General features: G+C 55.4%; 1 protein-coding gene across 2 annotated transcripts in view; it reads left to right on the top strand.

Annotated features, from left to right (window-relative positions):
- Window positions 1–13,545: 13,545 nt before the first annotated feature.
- The window catches only part of ADAMTS17 (ADAM metallopeptidase with thrombospondin type 1 motif 17), a 187,474-nt gene continuing 185,266 nt past the window's right edge, over window positions 13,546–15,753 (top strand). For both annotated transcript variants that reach the window (XM_074601294.1, XM_074601293.1), the window contains exons 1-2: window positions 13,546–13,684; window positions 14,394–14,755. In XM_074601294.1, the coding sequence (XP_074457395.1) occupies window positions 13,615–13,684; window positions 14,394–14,755 (432 nt within the window). In that variant the 5' untranslated portion in view covers window positions 13,546–13,614. The remainder of the gene's footprint in view (window positions 13,685–14,393; window positions 14,756–15,753) is intronic.

Consider the following 15,753-nt stretch of genomic DNA (forward strand, 5'->3'; position numbering starts at 1 on the left):
TCACACGAGACATCTGTGTTCCCACTGAAAATGTGATTTCTGCTATGAAATTTATGAAATCTACTCGATGTCCATGCTTTAGAGACAGAGTAACCAATGTGTGCCAGACAGTACGGAGGCACTGCGAGTGACCAGCGCCACAGAGAGAGAGCTGACCTTTCCTGAGCAGAGCTTCGTGAAGAAGGAGAAGAAAAATCAGCAGAGGGCATGGCCAACTCATCACACAAGTTCTTCTTACAGCCATAGGTGTGAAAGGCTCATTTAAAGGCTGCTTCCTCCAGCTCTTTCATGGGGAGCACTTTCTCTCACTCTTGTCTCCATATTCCTGCGTGGTGCTACTTGCTTTATAGAATCATAGAAGTTGACAAACGAGGTCAGAGCAGCCATCGCCCACTTGTGAGAGCAGCCAGCACCAAAAGCTTGAGAGGTGGACAGCAAAGCAGCAGCCCCGGGAGACACCTCTCCCACTCGGGTACGAGGCAGAGGTAGGTTCGTGCTCTGAAACACGTTCCAGGGGAGGAAGGCTGTTACCGCCAACAGTTGCAGCTCTGGATGTTCTTGCCACGCACGTGTACAACAACCAGCTGCTCTGTGCTGCAGGGGTCGGGCACACCCTGAGTGCGGAACTTGGATCATTTCTATGAATTCCCATGGCCTGGCTCACGTTTGCCATCCAGCTTGCCACCCGCAGCTTTTTGGTCACCTGCGTGGCTGCTGAACCTCCTCATCAGAGGGTTCTCCATGCCCCATCTCTGCTCCAACCTGTAGCGGCAGCAGTGTTACACGTGCTGCCAAGGTAGCACACTTGCCTGCTGAGGTGTACGCTCTTTGGTATAGCACACACGAGAGGGAAAACTTCACCAAGTACTGGGACGTGCTGGGGGAGAGGGAAAACCATTGGCCAGAAAACTAGGACTCCTGAAGAAAAAATAATAGTTTCACTTTCTATCCTGTCATCCACGTGTGTTAAGATCGTAAGCAGCAGAGAGGAGGTAAAGCCCTGACATTAATCCCTTGTCAAAGGATGGGATTCCCAGTCGAGGAAATGGAGGTGATCAAAGCAATGTAATCTTCACCCTGGCTGGCTACAGAGAACCTCAAGTAGGGCTCTGGGAGTTTGTTTAACTGAAGTACCCTCTGTGGGGTTACTTGAAGTTTCCAGCTTAATAGAAGACAAGGCTGGAAGCACAAGTCTAAGCTTCAACATCTGACTCTGCAAATACAAAGTCATAACAACCCATGTAGGATAGTGGTGTTGATGTTCCGATAGTCTGAAGATTTATGAAAATATCTTCTATTTATTCAGCTGGAAAGAGCCCTGGTCTTCTGGACTTTTGTTACCCCATAAAGCATTCAGAGGAGACCCCATAATCATTTCAAAGTCAGAAAAATTAAGTGGAATAACAAGTAAAAACCCTGTCCACAGTGACTTTGAAGTGCAAGAAGCATGTCCTTATAGCCATAGAATATTACCCTGCTTTGAGCCAGGGTGGGAAGAAACAGCTCCCAGGCAGTTGTTTCAGGTGGTGAAAAGTCCATATTTTTCCTACCACAAGAGATGCTGGTCTAAAAAAAGTTGGAGTTGATCAGTGAAACAGATGATTAAATTCCCACTGAAATTCACAGGAGCTTTTCCCATGATGCTGATGAGAACAGGATCCAGACCTCAAGCGACCAGCTAAAATGATAAGGGCAGCATGGCGCTGCGTTCTCCAGCCATCAGGGCATGGCCTCAGTGTTTCCTCCTCCCATAGCCCAGGGGAAAATCCTCCCTGGAAAAGGAGATCTTCTGTCTGCAGGACACTCACCTGAACACAGCTCTGCCTTTGCCTTGGCCCAAACTGGGCACGTGTCTCTTGAAAGACACGGCTGGGACAGTAGTCCCTCCCCCGTCAAGCCAGAAGCTTCCCGTTCTGCAAGCAGTCTGCCTCCTCTCCTTCTGCGCCCTTCAAAATCTCAGCAGAGACTGGGTCGCTGACGCTGAAGCCTGCGATCCAAGGCCAAATTTCCCAGTAAGAGGCAAATGACGAGCTGTGGTCACCGTGACCACCTGAGCGTGTGAGTGCTGAGAGCGCTGCTGAGCCGGGGGAGAAAAGGCAGCAGAGAGAGAAACTGGAGCAAAATGGCTGTGGTGACACAGCAACAGCTTAAACACAGAACTGACATCACCAAGAAGCACAAAGCAAAGCAGTAACAAGGCTAGGAAGAAAAAAAAGCCCCAGGAGGAGGAGGAAAAAGACAGTAGTTTGGTCATACTGGGGATCAGCCCTTTGCAAGCAGCAGAGGCCAGCTTTGACTGGACGCCGAGATGAACTCTGTCACCGGGACAACTCCTCGTCCCTGAGCACCAGCAGTTTCAGACTGAGCCCAGCCGATGAGCTCCCGAGGCAGGAGCAAAGGCAGCAGGACCTGGGAAACGCTTCTTTTGAAAGTTCCCAGTGCGCGAGCGAGGGGACAGGGAGGGACTCAGCTGGGGCCGGGCCAGGGCAGCCACACGTGAAGGCCAGCAGACCTGCAGCTGTGGCAACGACCCTGTGGTTCACCTGCAGTTGCTGGACAAGCCTGACTCCCCCTTGAATCTCAGCGTTGGTTTTGTGCTTTTCCTGGCCGATTGATACTCCACAAGAGCCCTAGACGAGTCCTGGAAGATTTGCGTGTTTGCTTTCTATACCAAGGAGCAGGAGACAGCTGCTAAAAGGCCCTTCTAGTGCCAGCACATCTGGGTAAGTTTCTTGGTTTATGTCACGGGCTGCGTACAATGCAGGAGAAGTCCTAGTGTTTCAGCAGAAGAATCTGTGGGAAGCAGGAGCTAAATCTTATCGGGTTGTGCTAAATCTTATCAGGCTATGCAAATCCTACCTAGTTCCTTTGCTATTTTAAAGGAGGAATTATTCAACAACCAAAGAATGTTTCATACATTTCCCTATTGCAAGGGGCAGTGAGGTCAGACAGCGGTTGCATGTTTGGATCTTTTTTTTCCCCTTTGAATATTTTGGGTCCCGCAAGGACGGCACTTGAGCGGCGAACAGGCCGCTGTAGCAATAGCCCCTTTTGCCTGAAGTGAGGACCATCCTGTGACACACAGTACACAGCAGGGCGTGCACAGCATTCACTGAACTCGGAAACTGCCCCACGCACCCACTTCTGTGCTGCAGCTTCCCCTCCTGCACCCAGTCGTGACCCTGCTCTGGCATAAAATCCAAGCAAGAGTGAAGCTGGGATGCCTACCCCTTCTCCTGCCCTGGCACGCGTGGCTGAAATGAGGGAAATCGTAAACCAGCACCGCCACGTTTCTGCACCGTGAAAGGCCAATATGGCTGCTCCACCTTGTGTGGGCAACGGTTTGGGGTTTTTTTAACATTTAGAGAATTATACAAACCAAACATTGGCGCTCAGCCACAGCTTGTGGGGTTAGTCCCGCATCTTGACGGATGCAGGGCGCCAGCAGCAACAAGGCAGTGGAGCTGCCAGCCGGGGCTGAGCATCCTCGTTCCGGGCCACGGAAGGGCCACGCTCCTATCACTCAATGTTCGGGAGAGGAAGACGAATTCCTGCTCTGTAACACAATGCTGAGGACGGAGAATCAGAGAATGGTTCAGGTTGGAAGTCACCCTAAAGATCATCCAATGCCACCCCCTGCCCTGGGCAGGGACACCTCCCAGGCTGCTCCAAGCCCCGTCCAACCTGGCCTTGAACCCCTCCAGGGATGGGGCAGCCACAGCTTCTCTGGGCAACCTGGGCCAGGGGCTCAGCGCCCTCCCAGCCAAGAATTTCTTCACAATCTCTAATCTAAATCTACCCTCTTTCCGTTTGAAACCTCTCAGTTTCTCCGTTTTACCCATCACAGAGGATTTTACTGCCTGCCAGGGGCAGAGACGCTCCTCTGTCCTGTCGCGTGGTAGAACCGGGGGTGCCCGTGTGAAACGCGCGGCGAACAGCGCTGCTGGTCCCCAGGCGAAGGCAGCCGGCACCGGGCAGGGAGGAAACGCCTCGGATGCGGGAAGGGAACGTGCCTCGGGGCTTGTCGCCCGTCCCCGGCCGGCGGGTCCCTGGGGCTGCGGGGCTGCCTGTGCCCGCCGCGGGTCCGGGCGCCCCCAAACCCGCCCGTGTCGGGCACGCGGCTGTTGCGGGCGGGGCCCACGAGGTGGCGATGGCAGGACACCGCTCCCCGCTCCACCGCCGCTCCCACGCAGCGTTTTTGTCCGCCTTCCTTTGAAAGATACCGATTCTACGGAAGATGGGGGTGCAAAAGCGTTCCTTGCAACCGGCGCTTCCCACTCGGCCGGTCTCTGCCCGTGAAACAAGTGTCTGGCACAGCCCCGGTAAAAACGCGCTGCAAATTGTACCGAGGGCGAGCGTTTGGGACCAGACCGGAGGACCGGCGTGCCCGTGTCCCCAGGGCTGGCACCTACCTGGGTGCCACCAGTGAGCCTTTCCCCGGCGGTGCAGCGCTCTCCTGCCGAGTCCCCTGGGACCAGAGCTCTGCCCGGTGTGCCCGGGGGTAGGGGCTGGGGAAGGAAAGGTGTTAAACCTCCGGCTTGGCTTTACTGCTTGGACTTTTTTTCATTACCTATTTAAACTACATATTTATCAAGCCACAGCGTCTGCAGCTGCTAGTAAGTGAAGCGTCTTTCTCACCTAGATCTTTAAGGTCTGTTAATGCAAATAAGGATGATAAAACTCTCGGAATAACGAGGGTTACGCTGCCATTCCACCTTAGGAGACAGACTCTCCACCCCAAGCTCTGTGTTTTGCACCTTCACCAACAAAAAGCAAAGCTCTAAGGGTAGAAGGGTTTGGGCCGGGCTCAGTGTGTGCATGTGCAAGGAAAGGAGCAGTGGGACGTCACCTCCCAACCACAGAAGGAGGTGGAGACTGAGGAGCATCTCACATCCTTTAAATCCAACAGGGGTTGAGCATTATGGCCAGAGCAACCCGAGGATTTGTGAATACCAAGAAGTAGCTTTGTGTAAGAAAAAACCCCGTGAGCATGCCCTGGGAGGGCACCCTACAGCATGTACTAACCCCAGCCGTGTTCAGCCTGCCTGCCTGGTGCCCTCATCACGGGAGGATGGGGGTGCCCAAGGACAGCCTGCCCCCAGAACTCGGTCCATCCCCACACCGCTGAGTGGGTCGACCAGAGAGAGGGAGAACACCTGTGCTCGTGGGCTGAGGGCTGTGAACAGCCCGCCCTGCATCACCTGGCAACACCTCCCCACCAACAGCTTTTACCAAGGCAGAAGGAGGAATTAATCGGGTGCTGGCTGTGTGCTGGAAAAGACAAGGTACAAGGCAAGCTGCTCAGTGACTGGGGGCTACAGCACCCTGGCAGGTACGATGTGCAGGGGCACGGACTTAGCTTTTGGGTTTTGCACTCCAAGAACGTTGCCCCAAAACACTTCCAAAACCATCGCAGTGCGCTGGCAGGAGGCACCACTGAGAAGTGCTCTCTATAGAAAGCTGTGCCCAAACTCCCTTAATGCAAATAAGTAGCGGCTACTGCAGCCCCAGGTTGAAGAAATCGTTAAGCAGTGTTAAACGCTGGACAAAGTGGGCTTTTTACAAATGCAGAGCAGAGAGACAAACAATTAAGACCAAAATCTAGCAGTTATAGGAGTTTTCCCCCTAGAAACCTAGCGGAGGGGCACAGTGCACACCTCCTCCCTTACTGCTGGGTTCCTGCCCGGAGGAAGTTTTGGGTTTGGGTTCCATGAAGAGCGTGCAGAGGAGCCCGGCGGCTCCATAGCTGTGCTAAGCCCTGGCTGAAACAGCCCACTGAGCCGAGCACACAGCCTGTGCACCCCCACGCTCCCCTCGAGCGTCAGCAGGAGAGAGAGATCTGTTGGTCTAAACAAGGTTCTTCAATCCCATTCTGCACAACCCTCGTCGTCAGGCTGCGCTCAGCTGTGGCTGCGGAGAGAGCTGGGAACCGGTTTGCTTTGATAGCGGAATGAAGTGTCTCCTTGAGCTCCCTCCGTGCGTGGCTGAGGATGAGCAGGAGGCACTCGGGAGCTGTAGACTGTGGGTGGCAGCCCCCCTGGTTCCCACCTGACCCCAGCTCTTCTCCAGGTTCCTCTCTCAGAGCCAGGAGGCAGCTGGATTTGGCTTGACTGTCCCAGCAGAGACTGGAGCTTCGAGGTTGCCTGCCTGGCACTCGCTGTGCCTGGGGTTTGCCATGGGCAGGTACCCAGCTGTTGGCACAGTTTCCTCCATCACAGCTCACAGACGGTGCCGGTGGGACGCCTCACTGCCAGCAGGTTAATTGAAACGCATCTCCACTCACTCCTGTGGGTGTCCAGCCCAGAAAGCCCGAAAGCAGGCAGTTATAAAAGTCCTAGATTGACGCTAATATTTTGCTTTTATGAACGAATACTTGCAACCAAGCCAAAGTCAATTGCCAGCTCTGTTGGGAGAGAGGATCTAGCATCAGAGGAGGATCCCGATTCTGTTCTTGGTTCACTGTACGACCTTGCAAATAATGACAATATTGGCCCCAAATGGACTGGGATGAGGTATTGGTGGCTGTTGTTGATTAAAGAGCAGGATGTGTTTCAGACTCCAGAAGGGTTGCTCCCTCCAGACCTCGTGCTGGCCCTCCGTCTGGCCGGTTCTTACCTAGGGACTCCGAGCAGACTTTGCTGACGTGGGCAGTTGGGTTTCCTTGAGGCTGCGGAGGAAAAGGCAGCCCTTGCTGTCGCTTAGAAGAGCGTGACTCGCACAAGTGCTTATCAAAGTGCACGGCATTACAGCTGTGGCAGTGCGACGGTCACGGCGCATCCTGCCTGCCCTGCTCCCTTCTCCCCTGAGAACAAAGATGCTTTTGCTGCTTTGGGTCAGCTCAAGAGCCCAAAATGTGGGTCTCTTTCCCCAAATAGGTGCTCCAAGTGACCCCTAGACTAGACAACTAACATAGATAAGCAACACCAGTTGACCAAACGTACCAGTTTGCATCTCCAGGTTGTGGAGCTCACACTAAAGGCTGTGGGACAGCATGTGCTGGATGCTGGGTGCCCGCAGCTCCCTCCCTGCTGGGGGTGTTTGTCCCCCTGGGACAGCGTTGGGGAATTTGCTGACTCAAATGGTGGGGAGGGATCACCAAGACTGAGTGGTCTCGAGGGGGAGAAGTGCAGAGCAGCCAAGTCTGGGGAGAAGGCTAGCAAAACTGTATTGTAAATTTTTAAAAGCTCCAGGCAGCCAGAGGTTTTGGGCTGTGAACTCTGCACTGCTTCTGACGGTGGCGTTACAGTAATGCTTCTGCACAGCTCTGCATCCAAAATGGGAGCAACCAGGAAAATTCGCACAAACTTGAGTGAAATATTGGTCCTGTGGGGAAAAGTAACTCTGAATGCTGTTGCGTTGTTGGTCCTATCACTGCTCATGGCTAAAAAGTGGAGGATTTTGATTGATGAATTTGTGTAAAAGTTAGTTCAAGTGGTTTAACGAAGCTTTGAGGGCAGCTTGGGAGCAGCTTGAAGATGAGACAAAAGAAGAAGGTTTAGACTACAAAAGTCCAGAGCAACAATTACCTGAGCACACGGGCTTGGGGCTGTTTCTCAGACCCAGACTGGGGGGCTGCAGGACACAGTCCTTCCTCAGCTCTGTGCCACCATCTAGTGGAGCTTGTGCTTGGAGGACAACCCTCTCCACCGTGGCACGTTCCCCCCGCTCGTGGCCCTGCAGCTCTGGAGGGCTGTGCGGAGGGGCACCCCAGCCCTGCAGTGTCTGCTTGTGGCGACTGTGGGCCCCCTCGCTCTCCAGGGCCGGGAAAGTGCCTTGCTGGCTGGAGGAGAGCCGACTCCTGTGCCGTGACCCACCTCGGAGCCCCTGCCACAGCGCTTGACGAGGGCCCCTGACCCCTGGTAATCCCTGCTCGTGGGGATATTGAGTTTTCTGTTTGCTTTGCAAGTGTAATTGGCCAAGACGCTGTGAAGGGGGGAGAGGGTGCTCAAGGGAGAGGTGTTAAAGAAATAGGAAAACATTATCAAGAGGGTTTTAAGCCGGCAGTTGCCCTTATTAGTACTTTCATGATGGAAAGAAGCCACTTTAGGTCTGTGCAGTTGCACTGGGCCACCACGTCCAGGCCCCTGTAGACATCCACGCTGATGGCTGTATTGTCTTGTGCATCCCTTCGGCATCACCTCTGTTTCTCTTCCAAGTCATGCACCACCTTCTTGGCTTACAAATCTCCTCCTTGGGCTTCTTGTGCCCTGCTGCAAGGAATGTGCAGAGAAGGAGGAGCCTTATATGACATATTTGATTTGGGGGATGATCCTCACCCAAGGCAAGTGTTGGATACAAATGGAGATGTTTGAGAAGAAGGGGAATGCCAGATGTGGGATATGACCAGCGAAAGGCCCATGCCAGGGAAAGAGGGAGGTGGTGCCTGCAGGAAGGGCTCTGCTGTTGTCAATGCCAAGCATTCAGAAAATCTGCCTTCACACCAAAAAAAGAGATCAACAGCATCATTTTTTGAAAAAGGATTATTTTAAACAAACCTAGGATTGCGAAGCTCTTCATTTGCTCCTAGGCAATAAGCCTCTAGGCTTCTCGCAGCTCACATTTCCCAGCCTGTCATGGGGTCAAACACAGAGTGATGGAGTTAAATGAGAAATCAGTCTCGTGATTGCAGGAGCCAAGGCCTGTAGAGGAAAAACCCAAACAAACCATAAAACAGAACAAAAGAAAGTGCCAGCTATTCCCAGGTTCCTGATAACATCATAAGAGGTGGCAACGCTGGACTTCATAAAAAGCCTTGCTGAACTTTAGGGTCAGCCGCAAAAAAGGACAGCTCTTTCCTTTGTCCATTTGTTCCTGCATGCCTGGGGAGTGACGTGTGGCTGATTATTATTGCCTGGGTGATGGCTATCTATGCGCAGCTCTCAGATACCAAACAGACCCCGGACTAGCCTCGTCTCTGTTTAAAAATCCCAGTGTGGTCTGGATGGAGGTGGTGGTACACTTAGCTTTCTGATCTCTCTACGTGAAGCACTGCCGGCACTGGAGGAGTGGATTCTCCTGGCACCCTGCAGCTGTGTTGGGAGAATTGGGAGCACATTCTTTTATATTCCTGGCTTTTCTCACCCACAGTGGCATGTATGCGATGTCATTTTCTGCTCCTGACAGTGTTGCACCCCGATCCCTCCAAACATTTGTGCCAAGGCAGCAAGATGCCCCAGGAGGTTTTGTGCAGACAGTAGTGGCACCAGTGCGGCGATGTAGTGAGATCTCCACTCTCACCGGGGCAGGCATGAAGTGACCTGGTATTTCAGGAGCCCATTCCTCGACCCCTATCCCACAGGAATATTTTTCTTCTCTTTTCTCTGTATTCCATGGAAATAGGATGTTTTTCCCCATTGCAGCTGGGTGAAACTGTGAGGCCCCTGGAGACAGGCAGAGGGGAAGTGTTTAGAGAAAAGATCTCCAGGGAAAACCTCGTGCAATGCACTCGCTGTTTGTGAGACAAGACGCATCTCAACCAAAGCACACTCCCTGTGACAAAAGGGAACCCTTGTCAGCCCATGAATAAAGCTCCCTGCTAGGAGAAAGAAAGGAATAGGTCTCCTGCCATGGACTTACCTGAACTGAAGCCGGCTGCGTGCTCCTATGAGGACAATAGGTGCTGGTGGCTCCGCTCTGTGCCTGGACACCTCCAGTATCACAGTCGCTTTTCCTTCTGCTCTGCACTGCCAGGAGCTCAAGAACAGGCTGTCCATTTTCAGCCAGACTTGACAAGATGTCCCAGAGAGAGTTTTTCTCTTGAGGGCTCGGGAGAATTCAGGCTGCTGGAAGGAAAAACCTCATAAGTGTCTTTGCTGAGAGCTGCCTCAATGGTACTAGATCCTGGAGACTCCACATAGAATCATCTAGGTTGGAAAAGACCTTTAAGATCATCGAGTCCAACCATAGGAAGTGAGTCCAACATGAAGAAGCACAGCCTTAAACACCCTCTGTCCAGGGAAGCAGCTTTAATCAAACCTCTAGCTCACTGTGAAAAAACGATCTGTAGGAAACCCACTTCTGGCACCTACAGAACTACTTCTTCATATTTGGTTGATTGTTTTAAATGACAAAAGAGCTCTTCTTGGTCCCTACCTGTCATTAAGCTGTCTCTGGCTTCTTTGGGGGAGCATTTGCACGGGTAACAGCAGCACCCACCCAGTCGTGCCCGACCATCCTGGCCAAACTCTGCAGCGCCAGAGCAGGTGCAGCAGAGGAGGAAATCCCCGCTGCCCAGAGACCCAGCCAGGCGAGGAGCTGCAGGGGGAGAGGGGAAGGCATCGGAGTGTCCCAGGCAGGAAAGCATCACCTGTGAGGCTGGGACTGCCCGCTCAGGACCAGGACGGGAAGGGTTTGGAGAAGGGGTGGTTGGAGAGAAGGGAGAAGGCTGAGTAATGGCTAAGTTAACCCCTCGCATGCTGGCATTTTCCAGGCGGCGAGCCAAATGACTGCTGGGGAAGATGTATATAACACATGTCTGCAGTCTCCAAAGGGTTATTAACTGTGCAATAATGGCCATGAAACTTGGCTTCCTCAACGTACTTTTAAAATTGCAAAAAAATAAAACACGAGTTTCAGAGGGGGAGAGGGCTTGTTTCCTAGAAACCACGGGGCCAAACCCCCTCTCTGTGATGGTGAAAGGAGAAGAAACCCCCACCACCCCCCGGGCTGGGGGCAGGGGAGAAATGCAATCACCACGACAGGACCACAGCCTGCTCGTGCCACACGTGTTATCCTTATCAGTAACAATTTTGAGGCATTTCTGAAAAGCTCATGGTGTTAAATTAATAAAGAGAGCCCGTGTCTCACTGGAGCTTTGGGATTTGGATTCAATAAAAACACTGCTGCTCCTAAGACAGTTTCCTCCTTTGTTGTGTGGGTACCTCTGCGGGGGCTTGTCCCTTGCTCCTGGCTCCAGCCCCTGCCAACACCAAGGCCTGCCTGTGATGTTGCCCCTGTTGTGGGGTGTTGCAGCCTCCTGGGCCCCTGCCCAGACACTGTGCGACTCCCCGATGCTCAGCAGGGACCAGCCCTACCCCGATGCAGTCTGTGCTGGCCAGCCCAGCCACCGAGCGAGCCCTTCCGTGCAGTAAGTTACAGACTTCTCTTTATTAGTGCCCCTCTTCCCCCACACTATTAAATTTATTCTTTCACTGTATCGTTATTATTATTTTGGCACAGGCCTTTGGAAGGTGGGAGAAAGGGTCTACTAAAAAGTTAAGCAAATCTAAGGCCCTTCATCAAACTGTTTTGAGGGAAGAGATGAGGCACCAGGTTTGGTCCCTCAGCAAATGAAGACGGCTGGTGGTCTGGGTTTAAACATGACTGTTCAGGGCTCAGGCCAGATTTGGCAGCTCACAAATCAAATTGCCTCTTGGTTCTCAGGAGTGGAGGATTGCCACGGGTGGAAGAGCCGTGGGGGAGCTGCTGCCCAGAGCTGCTGTGCCAGCCGGGGCCCCAGCCTTGGAGGGAGGCACTGAAATTGTTGGTTCGCAACAGGTCAGGAGAGTTATTCAGGCTCTGAGGTTTTGTTTTAGCCGTGTTATGCTACACTACTGACATAGACCAAGGCAGTCCCAAACTGAGTTTTTGTCTCACTTGAATGGGTTCTGGGCCAGTCCTTTTGCTTTAGTAACTTACTCCTTGTTAGAGACCAGACTGAGCCTTGAAAGAGGCAGGAAAACACAGAGCTGTTAAATCTCACCTGATCTCATGTTAAAAAAGTGAATTTGAGCCATGGGTCTTGGCTTCACTCAGATTTTGTCTCCTGGGAGCTGGTTGCAGGTCCTCAGTTTCGCTCTTGCTGCTGACTGCTGGTAAGGTCCTCCAAGTGCCACCGCACTGGAGAGACGAGGAGCTTCCCCAAGACCGCAGCGGGAGGTAGGACATCTGCGTGCGCTCATGCCCATATGGTGCTGCAGAGGCCCCGTGCAAGATAGGTCTTTCTGAGGTGCTACGCCAGCCCGCCACGTGCCGCAGGGTGGCCCTCGGTGCCCTGGAAGAGCACAGCCGGCAGGGTGAAGGGCTGGAGGCAGTTCTAGGATTCTGGCTCTCAAACAGCCTCTCTACTTGTCACGGGAGGAGATCGCAAAGAAAACATGGTTCTTGTTGCCGGTCCAATGCCTGAAAGAGAGAAAATGGTGTTAACCCACTCATCTCTCTTACCAGTCCTTTTCCTAGATTCAAATGCCCCTTTTCTTAGCACTACTCCTGTTGCCTTCACTTGCAGGGATGAGCATCCAAATCTAATTCCCCTCGCTTGCGACTCAGAGCCATTACCGCTGTCAGTACAACTCTGGACAATTCTTGTGTAAGTGCTGCACGGAGATCTGCCAGAGTCATTCACACTCTTTTATGGGTCTTCCTTTGAATTCTTCTACAATTTCAGTAACAAACTTGTAGATTTTTGCAGAAGTTTAGACTCCGGGATGCTGCTCTGCTGGGCCACAGCAGTTTAAAGCCGCCAACATATCGGGCCTTTACTGCTTTCCACAACTCAGTCACGCCAGGAGCACAGGATCCGATCCAAAGCCCACCGAATGCAGCGGAAATCTTTCCACTCTTGGAAATCACCCTACTGCTTTCAACAGCCCCTGGACCAAGCCGACTTCTCCTGACCCCTGGGCAGCTGAGGACACACAGGACGTGCCCAGACCATCAGGTAGGAAGAAGCTCTTATGGCTGCAGGATCTCAGGAAAATGGTTGCGCCTGGGTGAGGATGTGTCTTCCCCACACAGAGTGGCAAGGGAAAGGGAGTTGGCAGGTAGCTTCCTCCTTGTCTTCCTCTCCCAAACTGCCCTCTTAGGTAGCTTGAACAACTGGTCCTCCCTGCGTTAAATTAGCGTCCCATTCTTGTCCACCACTGTAAAAATCAATTTTTAGATCTGCTGAGCTTTGTGCACTTGTTTCTTCTTTTCAGACATGTGATGAGTGCTTCCGGGAGTGTCACTGCCTTAAATCTTTGTGCGTTTGTATATTGCTAACCTTGGTTTTTTCCTGCTCTTCTGAGTCCTGGGGTCAGTACTTCAGACGGCAGTGGAAGGACATGAAGGGATGGGTGAGTTTTTCAAGCAAGCTTCTGTGTCAGCGTCTAAACCCTTTTGAGTGGGGAAGACGGGGACATGCAGGAGACAGGGATATGCAGGAGACACGCCGGAGGAGCCCACCTGCCAGCTGCTTTTTGCCAGCCCCACCATGCCTCTCGCTGGGCTCCGTGGGCACCCACCCAGTGCCGGGTCTGCCCCCGCGCCCGCCCATTCCCACCCCGGACAGGGGGGGCCCTGCCCCGGCGGGGCCCTGCCCGGGGGCGCGGGCGGGGAGGGGGGCAGGAGAGGGCGCCCCCTGCCGGCCGCCCCAACCCACGTGCACCCCCCTCCCCGCCCAGCCCAGCCCAGCCCTCCGCCCGGCGCCTTCAGCCAATGGGAGAGGTCGTGGGCGGGGCCCGGCGGGAGCCGGCGCCAATGGGCGCGCGGGGCGGTGGGGAGGGGCGTGGCCGGGCGCCCACCACGCCGGGGCTGTCGGCGGCGCCGATTACTTTTTCCGAGGGCGGGGAGGGCTCAGTCCGGGCCGCGCTGCCGCCGCCGCCGCTCCGCGCTGGGCCCCGCCGCTGCCATAAAATGTTTGACGGCTGCCTCCTGCCTCTCGTCTTTCCCTGCCTGCTGCTTTGGGGACTGGACGCCGGCACAGGTAGCGCTCCCCTTCCCCCGGCGTCCCCCTTCCCCGGCAGCGCTGACAAGGGTCGGATCCCGGTCGGTCCCCGGCGGGGCGGGCGGTGGGCGCCGGCCCGGACCGCAGGGCACGCACCGGATCCCCTGCGTGGCCGCGGTCCCAGTCTGCAGGATGAATTGCTCCAGGCTTTTGTATTTTCTTTTCCTGTCCTCTCGCCGCTGCTGCTGTAACGTTTCATGTGGAAAGCTGCTGACTGTCCTTGGCTGCGGCTTCGGCTTGCTCTGCTTTTCCCCTTCTCCCTGCAGATTTTTATTGGGGTTGGTGAAATGCGATGCTTGTGTCTGAACTCTCTCTATATATATTTTAATGATACAAGTAGTTTTAGCATTTGCTTTATTCCTCTCTTCCCTGCACATTTTTGCCTCTAATATATATATATATGTGTGTGTGTGTGTGTGTGTGTGTATATAGAGAGAGAAATAAATCCCTTTCTTCCGCTGGCTCCATTGTCTCTGCAGCCTGTTCACAATTTCCAGTGCATGAATCTCAGCGCTGAAATCCGAGCGCAGGGCTGTCCTGCCCCGGCAGGACGGGGCGTCCCGGCGCGGGGGTGGACGGGGGCACCGGAGGGGTACGGGGGGGTGCGCCGGCGGGGCACGAAGCCCCCGGCCGCCCCGTCGGGCCGCGGGGGTGCGAGCGCCTGAGCCTCTCTCCTTCTCGCCTGCAGCTGGCGGAGCGGAGCTGGAAGTGGTGATCCCGGAGCGAGTGGCGCTGGAGAAGATCCACCTGCTGCCGCCCGCCGTGCGAGGGGATCGCGGCGGCCCCCGGCGCCGGCGGGCGCTGCCGCGGCAGAGGGCGACGGCGGAGGCCCTGCTGCTGCGCCTGCCCGCCGCCGGCGCCGAGCTCTACCTGCACCTCCGCCGCGACCTGCGCTTCCTCGCCCGGGGCTTCGTGGTGGAGCAGCGGCGCGGGGAGGGGCGGCGGGCGCCCGGCTCCCAGCGGCCCCCGGCGGAGCGGCTCTGCTTCTACACGGGACACGTGCTGAACCGCAGCGACTCCTTCGCCTCTCTCAGCACCTGCGCCGGGCTGGTACTGCCACCCCGACCCGCCTCCCCTCAGCGCGGGCCGCCCCCACCGACCTTCCCCCGGGGCTGCGGCCGGACCCTCCGCCGCCCCCGCCGGGCTTCTGTCAGCCCCGGAGCTGCCCGACCCGCTCCCAGCTTGGGGGAGGCGGGAAGCGGCCGTGGGGCCCCCGCCCGCTCCTCACCTCACCTCGGCGCGGTGCCCTTCCCGCCCGCTCCTCACCTCACCTCGGCGCGGTGCCCCTCCCGCCCGCTGCCCGTCCCGTCCCTTCGCCTCCCCGGGCGCTTGCGAGCGTCTCTGGTGTCCCCCGGGAAAACTTTCCTGTCAGTCCCGGCTCCTTGCGCTGGGAGATGTCCCCAGCTGCCCCGACTGAGTGGCCATGGGGCCCGTGCCCGCGCCTCGCCTCAGCGCGGTGCGCCTCCCGCCCGGCCCCTCGCCTCCCCGGGCCCTGGCTAGCATTCGCCGCCGACACACTGTGGGTTTTCTGTCCGCCCCGGCTCTCCGCCGTGTGGGAGCTGCCCCGGCTTCAGCCGTACCTCAGCCACAGGCCACTGTGGGTGGGCGGGCAGCAGGGCCTGAGGGCGCTGTAGCGGAGCATCCTGGCTGACGGGCCCTCGTCTTGTCACTGTACCCCTGCCATCTGGCTGGTGGCTGGGTCCCGCTGTGGGGGGATTTGGTTGCCCGCCCGCCTGTCTCAATCCTACAGCTCCTCGGCTCTTCAGCCAGCCCTTTCCACCCAGCTCGTGCGGTCGGTGTTGGTGTGTGTGGGTGTTTTGTGGGAGCTGTGTTGTAGGGACAGCTGGTACTCCGGCACAGCCATCCCGCTCATTTTCCCACCTCATGAATCAGGGTTTCTCTCCCTGAGGTTGTCACGTTTTCTGGTGGCTCTGCAGGGCCTGTGTTCTCATCTGAGCGTCCTGCTAAGAAGGGGTGATCTTGCATGGGAGAGCCTTTCTGTTTCTCAGTGGTGAAGACTTAGATGTTTAAGGTGATGTCTAGTTTGT

This window comes from Larus michahellis, chromosome 9 (assembly GCF_964199755.1).
Source record: "Larus michahellis chromosome 9, bLarMic1.1, whole genome shotgun sequence".
Lineage (NCBI taxonomy): Eukaryota > Metazoa > Chordata > Aves > Charadriiformes > Laridae > Larus > Larus michahellis.